Here is a 10,322-nt window from a genome sequence, read left to right as displayed (position 1 = left end):
ATTATATATGTTATTAAAGTAACATACAGTATAATATAGTATATGCTGATATTTTAATTACTATATAACTGTATCTGTATATAATTGTTCATGAAGTCATTCTAGATAATGACCGCTGTATATTTGAAACAAAAAGGCCTCCGTATTAGAATTTGCTCCACATCTGTGCTTAGAAAGTTAAATTCTAATTACATAAAATACAGTACAGCTAAATGCTTTTAACAAGGTCACAGAACCAAAAATATCAACTGCAACCGAGTCCACCTAAAGTAACAACATACAGTAGGCTCCTACTAGTTTAGGCTTCCAGCAGCCATTCATACTGAGCCGGTCATTTATAAGTGTGATGATAACTACCCCACAGCGCACATGTCAAGGATAAAGTGTATGCAGGGTGTGTGAGGTATTCTTAGCTCCGATGACAGTGCAGCCCATTCACGTCTCTAAATGGTAAGCTGGCTTCAAGACAAGGCCGTGAGTTCCTGTCAAGGTATTGATTTCTGCTTTACTCTGCTTATTTCTTTTCTTACTGGACACTGCAAGGGAATGCTTTGCAGAAGTAGTATTAAAACTCAAGGATTAGAATTTTAAGGTAAAATAGATTTGACACATGCTGAATACCCCTGAGTAATAAGAGCAGGAGGCCAAGAGAAAATATGTCAAACGTACTGAAAGATCAAGTGTTGGTAGTATTCTAAATGTCATTCATGGTATCAGATGAGGGCATATTTTAGGAAAGGCAACCTTAGGAGAGCCACATGCAGGAGTAAATAGATATCACACTATTAAAACACTCACATCTGCTTTTCTTTAAACATGACAGACATCATTATGCAGTCAAAGAAGGGAAGTTCCAACATATTAGGAACATTTTTATATATGAAAGTAAGAATACATTGGATCTTCATGGGTAACATGTCATTTGACACAAAGTCAATATAAAGCTGTAGCTCTGGAGTGGCTGCTTAAAAGGGTCCGCTTCCGACCACCTCCGAGGTCAGATGCGTTCAGAGTTGTTCTCCTTCAACAGGAAAGGTTCGGTTAGCAGTTGTCATCCTCCAGGATGTCTGGGTGCTCCTCCCAGAACTGCTCTCCTATAAGGTCACAATGGTAGGCCTCTACCCTCCTCCTGCTACGTGTGATGGGCATGTCCTTTTCCTCCCCATTTGGCAGCTTTGTGCGTTTAATGACAGTCTCATCTCGCTAGATAAGACAAATGAGAAAATTGATTAATATAAGTAGTTCAACATTTGGAGAATAGATAAGCAGTACATAATCAATCAGTCCGGTACCTAAACCCTGTAAAATTATTTTGTGGGATTTGGTTTTGAGTGCATTTAAAAAAAAAAACCCTCAGAGGAGCTGGTGCAGTGTGATGCAACCTAACTTAAATTTCTATGAAACCAGCGTTTCCTGCAGTTAGTGTCAGGTCTACATCCAGTGCCACAGCAAGTGGCAGCCTGACACACTACACATTACAGTGATTTATACTTTGTTATTTATTTATACATTTGATCCTATGAAAATCTCTTCTTTCCTTTTCTTTGTTTTTGTGTGAGTTTAAATTTCCCTTTCACAACCAAGGAGCATCTAACTGCATAAATAAATGTCCTATTAAAGGAAATGCTACTATTACATGAAAAGGAAATTTCTAAAAATGGTTTCTTGCTATGTTAGTGGCAGAACTCTTTTCTCTTACACTCCATCCACAATGTGAGGTCATGTGCAATAAAAAAAAGTGTATGCAGCTGCTGACATTTCTCTTTCATGTACAACAACAGAAATACCAATAAAGGGGAAAAAAGGCAGTGTGGTGATTTTAATGTTTCAATCTCAGACTTCACTGCTTCTAACAAGAAGAAAAACAGACACCATTTGAAAAAGCGAGCCGTTAGTGTGCTTAAACATGCAAAAACAACCACAGACTATATAAATATGGTCACACCCATGGCCCACTGGTTTGTGGACTACTGTTTTGAGTTTGAGAGAGAGGCATTTTGACTGGTGTTATAAATCCTGATCTAACTAGTGAGGGGTGGATGTGACGGAGAAGAAAACTGATGTTGCACCATACAATAGCAATCTATCAACCATAAGGCAGCCATTCTAAAATGCATACCCTGCTTTAACATCTATTTCACAGGAAATTTGGGAATAACTTAAAAAAATAAATAAAACAATGTGTTATGTTAAGGTAGGACTTTCAAAGTTTCAAAAGGTGCGACTTTTACTTTGAAGGCTAATCTTCCCCCTATCCAATTTGCGTCACACTTTCTCAAGTTATTACTGTTACGCTAGTAGTTAGCAAAAGCTTGTGGACAAACAGGAAGAACCGCAGGCAACCTTGGAAACCTGCTAGCAACCAAAGCAATCACTATGAGCTTTTGGGTGCAGCATCTTCTTTGCAAATATTTCACCAAGGAAGATCCAGCAACCTCCAGGTACTCCACTGCCAACCAGTAGAAGAATACACATGTTTCCCTACTGGTCCAATATGGCAGACAAATCTTAAGCAATGTCTACGTGATGTGAATGAGAAACCTCATAACAAGGGAATTGATTTATGCAAGCACAAGAGTTGATCCTGCTGGCTATTTAAAAGAATTCAGGTTTTTAGGCATTTTTTTAAACCTTGGATTCAATTTCTGGACAACAACAAACTTCTATGTACAGGTTCTGACGTCACCTCAAACTGTTAAAAGGTTTTGCCCTAACTTTTTGACACAGAATTTGGTGCATTGCCGCAGGTGGAGCAATTCGTCTGGTTAATTCCAACAAAAAACTCTGACATATTAACTAGGTACTGAACCCCCATGCAGACTGAGTCCAATTTCTTACAGGGACAAGTGGCGTTCATGCACATTAGATTAAGCAATAATAGATTTCGTGCCATGGATGTCCAGGGCTGCACATGTACCGCACTGATTGGATCAGCGTGTCCCTGCACTTCACTGAGAGGCATACCTAACCTGATGAATGGAGGTGGGTGGACTGATCAAAATATCAATAGTATTGACACAAATGCCTGTATCGGTATCGGACTGATAATTGCGTGATAGGATCTATACTTTGTTTCTATCCTTTGAGTTTAGTAGATAGCCCACAGAATAGGGGAATAGATTTAAAACCCTTCTTGAGCACCTCACCTTTTCCCAGATGAGGGTGGTACCTTTCTTGTGGACGGCAGATTCATTGTTGTAGTTGATACCAAATTCTGTGAAGAGGATCTCATTTTTATCTCCAGCCAATGTTCCCTGAAAAAGGCAGAAATACTGTGAGACATCCAAACTTAGGTGTGTAGCTACACAATCCCTCACATGGTCTTTAGATAGTACAGTTTTATAAACAGCTACAACAAAAGCATGACAGGAACACCACCGCCCACCAAACCGCTGGTTATATATAGTGGCTGTTTCTTTTACTTTGGAATTAAAACTAGAAGAAAATCAACAAGAAATAAATAGTAAACCACTCTGTCATTTTTTTGTTATTATTTGTTGTTGTTATTATTACATAGGAATTATGAACCATGAATGTTGGATAAGGTATAAATAAATAACTCATGCTGCCTAAACATCCACCCAAAACCCATCAGCTGGTTCCAGACAGCCCCCACAAGAATGAGGTGATTTCCAGAGGACAGCTGCATCAGTCTGTAGCAGCTGTCATAGCTAGTGACAGACCTGTTCCTGTACACACTATTTTAATGCACAGTAATAAATTGTTCACAATGACGTAGCTGAAAGCTTACATCTTTTAAATAACCTCTTTGTTTACTCGGATGAAATATCAGAAATAGTACCTTGAAACTTATCAGCCCCTAAAGCCAAGTGTTGTGTAAGTATATAAGTGATATTATTAAATGGAGAAGATGTTTGTTTTGTTTTAAAACTGAAATTATACTGATAGATGAATTTTTACAATTAAGACATTCTTAGCTAACGAATCAACCAATTTATTCATTTTCACAGTCCGGGTAGGTAAACTTATATATTTGGGTTTATTACTTTTTGCCAGGTCATGTAAGTTTGTGTTGATGGATAGCTCTACTTGTTTGTTATTGTGGTCTTGGCTCACTCATTTTATACTCTGATTTTTGGGAAATCTGTTGTTCAATAAATATAACACTAATACATAACTAAGAAGTTGTTCTTATGGCTACTTGGGACTCAGGGGAAGGGGATGCCTTTTTCATATTGTGCCAACTGGGGGCTCATCGCCTGTTTCCTCGCTTTTTGGTGGTCTGGTGAGTTATTTGTTTCTGGTTGGCAGTTTTCTATAGCGTGTGGGGAAATAATGGAAATAATCCCTTTCCTAATAGTTTTGGGACCTCACCTTCCTTCTAAGAAATGTTAAAAGGGCAGATTTGCTTACTGTGGCTAATTCACAATATTCAATACCCTAAATTAACCTTTTAATTTACAAGTAATAGATAATACATAACTATATCAGCACCAGCCATCACTGCCACTAGCTTGTTCCTGATGCTGTTTAGGAGACCAGATACTTGTAGTTGAAAAGCTTTATACCTACCATAACGTATCTGTAGCCAGAAAGAAAAAAATCACCAAGTATGGCAATCAATTATCCTTTATATGGCACATTTTGAGAGATGTGAGCATTCACTGTTGTTTTTTTCTGACACATGATCAGCTGATATGGATCTACAAAACATGCTGCTGGAATCTATTGGTAGGTAGAAGCCAGTGTGTCATTTGGGACATGGTACACTTTGAATACTGTGTGGATGACCTTGACTATAAGCGACAGTCTTTAACATATCGATGCTTACAACCTTAAATATGTGGGCATTACCTTAATATGATTTTTTGATGATACCTTTTTCAAATACTTATATCTGTTAATAAGCACTTGCAGCTGCCAGTTTACACTCAAAAATACATTAATCAATTGTGTTTCACCTTTAAGCGATCCTCTGCCTGTGTTGTGCTGAGTCCTTTTCTTTGCACTAACATCCAAAACACTGTGTTGTACAAATTATTTATGTGACCTTAAAGAAACAGAGACACAATGTGACATATTTCCACCACGCCAAATGTGTGATTTACCATTCAGAGCATCATTTGCACTTACAGTCTGCCTGCCTCCAGCTAAGGTAGTCTCTAAGGTTACGATTGCTAGGATATAGGACCACCCGTCCGTCAAATCCCGGAGGGTACAGGAGGGGCTGATTCTCAAAAAACTCCTTCCAGTAAAACACGTACGAGGAGGAGAACTGGGAGGCCACGTGGGTCATGAGCTTACTGTAAGGAAAAGAGGGGACAAAATGAAGTCAGATAAAATGCTAGAAGATGTCTGTGTGAAAATGATGTTATTCAACATTATGTAAAACATCAGCACCTGGCTCTTCTTTTGAACCAGGTAGAAGACCGGTTGAAAACAAAGCTGAACTCATCACTTTGGCCATAGGCAACAACAATATCCTCCAGTTCTTCCATGACAGAGCGTGCACTCCTTGTCATCAGCCCCAAGGCCCTGTCGTCATTGGGCTTTGCAAACTTGTGCTGCTCTGCAAACCTGAAACACATAATGCATTAAGACGCCAAAACAACAATTTGGATTCAAATAGCTCCTGGTGTTTTAGCGCAAATGAAGAATACTCACTTGTGAAAATTGCGACCATCCAGTCTCACGACAATGTAGCAGTTCCGCAGACAGGTGTCATCTGTTTCGAAGTTGCGCACATACTCAAACTTACTTTTGGCCATGTTACTGGATCTGGAGAAAAGACGGACCGAAGGTGTAAGAGAACAGCACGAAACACCAAATCTGCTCGCTGTACTAATTAGCATTGGGATGATCCTGAAGAGAAAGCACAAGGAGCGAAAATTATATGTCAACAGTGGGAAAATATTCAGTCAAAACGGACAACTACTATGATATAAAAAACTAAATTCAATAACTTCAAATGATGGAAAGTGTTATTATTAAAATGAGCTGTGTTATACGTATGTCAGTTCTCTATTTAGAGAATATATAAACTAAATATATCTAAATAATAAGAATAATTCTCTTCCGCACATTCAAACACGTTGGTTTGTATACGGTCCGCCCAGAAATTGTGTCGTAGAGGAACTACAATCACCCGGAACACAAATTTTCGGAGCTACGGTAGACTTAAAATAAAACGCAAATAATTTCCCGTTTCTTCAGCCACCTTAAAAATAATGCTTCAATTTTCAATTTTTTTGGATGCTTTGCGGAATTTTTTTTTAAGTTTTAAAGATTTTACGAAAGTAATTTGCTTTCTAGCGCCATCTTGTGCCTAAATAGAAACTAAACTAGATACTGTACATCTAGGAGGCTATGGGACTTGTAGTCCAGTTGATAAACACGACAAAATACCCAGAATTCCTCGGTTGTTTTGAACATGGAGGAGAGGGAAAAAAGAAGTGTAAATTCAGACAGTAAGGAGACGTTGCCAGCACCCTGCTCCAGCCCGGCCTCGGCGCCGGAGGCTGGCAGTAAAGCCGAGGACGATGGCGCAGATAAACTGGACGTCTGCTCGGATAAATTTGATCCACTCTTGGCCTTGTACTCACCGACAGTGCAGCTTCCCATCCCAAACATCAAGTGCTTCAACAACGTGGCCGAGTACGAGAGCTTTCTGAAGGGCGGCCGCGGGAGAGCTAAACCGGAGAACGTGGAGAAAAGGCAGCGTAAGGCGATGAAAGGCGTGGTTGACCTGGAGCGCATCGAGAGGCTGAAGAAACTCATGGTGAACAACCCGGTATCTGAGTCAGAGGAGGGAGAAAGCAGCAGCGGCACGACGCGGAGGAAGAGGAGGCAGAAACCTGTGAAAAATGTCCTGACGAGAATGCCCCGTAGGTTCAACACTCATCATGTAATGTGTTGGAGACCTAGTCCCGCCTGGGCAGTTTCACTGAGCCGCTTTAAACTTTAGGAGGGACTAGAATACGATATTTGTATTTATTAGAATACACTAAGAACTGACAGACTACCCCAAATAAACCGACAAATAAAATAAAATGTCCCAGTAAAATAGGACTACTGGAGTAATAAAAGACGCAGAATGGCTTGGTTGGCAGGTTCCTAGTTGTGGTTTACGTATAACCCCTTTGCCCCCAATAAAATGAAAACCACATTACAACATTACACACACACATATATATATTTCATTTTTTAAATATTTTATTCATAATTTTAGCATTACTTGTTACTTTAAAGAAGCATCAGTTTTAGCTGAATTCCCTGTATCATTTATCATAATAGGCAGAAGCAGCTGTGCGACCTGCTTGTCTTGTGTTTTCAGTGTGTAAAGGCAGTCCTCTGGGGGAGCTGTACCGCTGCGTGGAGGAGAGGATAAGAGTCAAAGTTCACGTCAGGACTTTCAAAGGTCTGAGGGGAGTGTGCTCTGGCTTTGTCGTGGCCTTCGACAAGTTCTGGAACATGGTCAGTGATCTCATGTGGCATTCTTGAACTACGCAAATTTCGTATCTTAATCGTTGGTTATCTCTCGCTGTCAGGCGATGGTGGATGTGGATGAAACGTACAGAGAGCCTCTGTTTGGAGAGGCTTTCTATCATGAGAAAGCCCTCACCACTACACGGGTAATGGATGAGTTTTCATTCTATATATATATATATATATATATATACACACACACACACACATGAGTAAAATTTTGTCCTTCGATTTTCTAAGGAAAGCTAGAAACATTTAGTTTCTAATGACTACTTCATAATAACAGCTATCTGTGCTTTGCTGATTAAATGCTTGCAAGCAAGCTGACAGTAGTATTGCTGGCTTAAATTGTAAAGGTCTTTTTACATATACATATAGAGCACACGGAGCGCTTTTATGTGGTTCAGTTGGATGAAAATCTTAAGAATGATCAAATCTTTGTATCTGCAGCTTTTTGAGAAGCTAAGTCTCCAGGAAACCTCTGAATGTGCTGAGTCGGTGAAGAAGCAGCCTGCAGATTCTCCCAAAGAGACTCCAGAAAGTCGTTCTTCTTCTCCTGCCGTTGGTGTGAGAGGAGACAGCAGGACAGCAGACTCAGATCTGTCAGGAGCTGCTGAAACCGAAAAGGATGCAAACAAAACACTGCTCGTGGTCCAAAGTCCACAGGCTCGCCAGAAGAAAGAAACCAAGACGTACGGCAAGGTCCATACGCGCCACATCAACCAGCTGTTCATCCGTGGCGAGAATGTCATCCTGGTTAACCCCCAGCCGCTCTGATTTTCACTCTTACATTGATCCCGGGCAACAATGCAGGGTTTTTTGGAGCATTCTGCGCTAACTAGTACTGACAAATTCTAGAGATTCAGATGGATCACAGACTGATGATTTATATCATATTGATATGGAGGTTTGTCTTTGCCCACCAGAGAAATGATTTTGCTTTTGATAAATAAAAGCTTTCCAGTTGTAATTACAGAAAAGTGTGTTTGTGTGTGTTTTGTTTTTACCTGTTTAGTTTATTTGACACCCTGTAAAGGAAACCCAGTGAAATGGCTGTCTCCCAGCAGGTGGCACCATAAACACACCAGAGCCATCGAACAGGCCATTGTCATCTCAAAGAGCTTGTCCCTTTATGTTGCATTTCCCCGCTAGTTTGAATGGGAATGACAGCGCAGTCTCAGCGGACTTCATAAATGCATTATGAATAATTGAGTTTGTGAAGCTCGAGATTGCAGATGGCACTCAAAAGCTGTCATTTGTCTTGACGTCTTAGATTGCTTTTACTCTTTAATGGGCACATTACCCATAAAAGCACGATTTACTGCATCTCTTAGAAGTTGTAAAGATGTTGCATTTTTTTTTTCCTTTTTAAATGACAGAGGTTAGTTTTGGATGATGAGTGGAACGACCGTCGCTGCAATGTTTCTGGGTCTGCGTCAGATTTCTTTCTGCATTTCAGCGTCTCTTAATTTGTTTAGAGACTGACCCTCTTTCCATATATTTTATGTCATAAGTGGGGCATGTTCTATGAGTAAGGTGAGCTTTTATTCATTTACTGTATATAACGTTACTTTTCATATAATGTATCAGAATATTATTAGTGTAGCCCATTTAAAAGGCCTCTCCAGAGAGGGAAAAAATGGGGTCAATTGTTTAATGCAAGCTGTGTTTGTCACAAAAGTGTGTTCCAACAATCCCTGATGCAGTGTGAGCAGAGCACAGTACTGATTGTGTGGTCTAATTGTGGCAACAACTGCAACATCTGTCTCTTGTGTGTGTTATACCAGAGTAATGAGGCCATCACTTGCACTGGGAGAGACTATAAATTTGACAAATAAAAGAATCCAGCGCTTCCTTAACTGTAACACCAAAAGGATTTTGTTGCATTCCTTAAGTCCCGATAGTCTGAAAGTGCAAAAGGTTCAAAGCATGTGTTGAGCTCAGGAGCTGCAGCTGGCTCGTTGCTTTCTTGATTTATTCTCTTGTGTTCTATAATCAGTGTTTTTTCAGCCTGGGCTACCTTTGCAGGACCCGGCGGGTAAATTGGAATTAGCTCAACTTATCAGAAAACAGAAGTACAGTTAATTAAAGACCTACGTGGACCACAACTGGTTTCACAAGAAAAGTTACTTAATCAGCAATAATGGACAAGCTGAATGATCAAAAAGTGATAAACTCACTGGCTAAAATTAGAGCTAGAGTTATAACTGTTAAGTTTGGATTAACAATTGAAATACAGTCCTGTGCAAAAGTCTTGAGTCACCTCATTTCTTTATATATTGCTAAGAAACCTGGAAACAGGTTTATTCAAACGTGCAAACATACAGGGTTACAATATGCAAGGCAAATCAGAGTTTGCACAATTATAACAAGCGTTAAGGTAAATATTTGGTATGACCACTTCTACGCTTCAGAGGACTGCTTGCATAAGAGTTCAGACTTCTTTAGTTTTTAAGGACATGACTTTCAGATACTGTTAATCTATAGTTTAGTTCCACTCCTTTTGTCCTCCACTTGAGCAGTTTTCTCATTTTAAAATTTTTAAGGACACACTATGCTGCGATATGTCAGGTTTTCACCTATAGATCTGTGAAAATAACCTTGTTGGTGCAAAAAATAAATTCTCAAACTGTGTTTAAAAATTTAATTTTATACTGATTACTTGTGAAGTTGCTTGTTGACCACAAGAGGCAAAAATAACATTCCTCTGAAAATGGTCAGGTACTGGACTGAAAAGGAGTTGAAAAGCAGAAAAGCGTCCAGAGAAAAACTTTGAAAGACCTTTTTAAACATTATATCAGTGTTATAAGAGATCCATAATAAAGATTTGAAGTGGTACAGGAGTCCTTGTGACTGGCCGGCAAAAAGATAAAATG

The 10,322-nt window shown here is 39.5% G+C and overlaps 2 protein-coding genes across 5 annotated transcripts; one reads left to right on the top strand and one right to left on the bottom strand.

Annotated features, from left to right (window-relative positions):
• Window positions 1-785: 785 nt before the first annotated feature.
• On the bottom strand, window positions 786-6,697 carry thg1l (tRNA-histidine guanylyltransferase 1-like). Of its 4 annotated transcripts, none has more exons than XM_026189202.2 (7): window positions 6,564-6,697; window positions 5,626-5,739; window positions 5,362-5,538; window positions 5,095-5,264; window positions 4,923-5,011; window positions 3,147-3,254; window positions 786-1,203 (listed from the first exon to the last, which is right to left on the bottom strand). In XM_026189202.2, the coding sequence occupies exons 2-7, from the start codon at window positions 5,727-5,729 to the stop codon at window positions 1,042-1,044; spliced, it is 810 nt and encodes a 269-aa protein (XP_026044987.2). In that variant the 5' UTR covers window positions 5,730-5,739; window positions 6,564-6,697; the 3' UTR covers window positions 786-1,041. The 4 variants fall into 4 exon arrangements, with proteins under 4 accessions (XP_026044987.2, XP_080143935.1, XP_026044980.2 ...); XM_080287809.1 differs by having other exon boundaries at window positions 5,626-5,823; window positions 6,564-6,696; XM_026189195.2 differs by lacking the exon at window positions 6,564-6,697 and adding an exon at window positions 6,043-6,172 and having other exon boundaries at window positions 5,626-5,823.
• On the top strand, window positions 6,348-8,426 carry lsm11 (LSM11, U7 small nuclear RNA associated). The gene is made up of 4 exons (XM_026189182.2): window positions 6,348-6,845; window positions 7,295-7,434; window positions 7,509-7,592; window positions 7,897-8,426. Exons 1-4 carry the CDS (start codon window positions 6,392-6,394, stop codon window positions 8,221-8,223), a joined length of 1,005 nt encoding a protein of 334 aa, XP_026044967.2. The 5' UTR covers window positions 6,348-6,391; the 3' UTR covers window positions 8,224-8,426.
• Window positions 8,427-10,322: the final 1,896 nt, after the last annotated feature.

This window comes from Astatotilapia calliptera, chromosome 2 (genome assembly GCF_964374335.1).
Source record: "Astatotilapia calliptera chromosome 2, fAstCal68.1, whole genome shotgun sequence".
NCBI classification, from domain to species: domain Eukaryota; kingdom Metazoa; phylum Chordata; class Actinopteri; order Cichliformes; family Cichlidae; genus Astatotilapia; species Astatotilapia calliptera.
Note: the sequence above shows the minus strand (reverse complement) of the source record. Positions and strands in the feature narration are given on the sequence as shown.

What these genes read in the sequence shown, in the direction of transcription:
- thg1l (XM_026189195.2), bottom strand. An exon ending in TAGCTGGAGGCAGGCAGACT is followed by an intron (nt 5,012 to 5,094) that starts GTAAGTGCAAAT and finishes TGTTTCTTTAAG; the next exon opens with GTCACATAAATAATTTGTAC. An exon ending in AGGCAGAGGATCGCTTAAAG is followed by an intron (nt 3,255 to 4,922) that starts GTGAAACACAAT and finishes TGCCTTTTTCAG; the next exon opens with GGAACATTGGCTGGAGATAA.
- lsm11 (XM_026189182.2), top strand. Translation starts at nt 6,392, where the DNA reads ATGGAGGAGAGGGAAAAAAGAAGTGTAAATTCAGACAGTAAGGAGACG. An exon ending in TGTCCTGACGAGAATGCCCC is followed by an intron (nt 6,846 to 7,294) that starts GTAGGTTCAACA and finishes TTGTGTTTTCAG; the next exon opens with TGTGTAAAGGCAGTCCTCTG. An exon ending in AAGCCCTCACCACTACACGG is followed by an intron (nt 7,593 to 7,896) that starts GTAATGGATGAG and finishes TTGTATCTGCAG; the next exon opens with CTTTTTGAGAAGCTAAGTCT.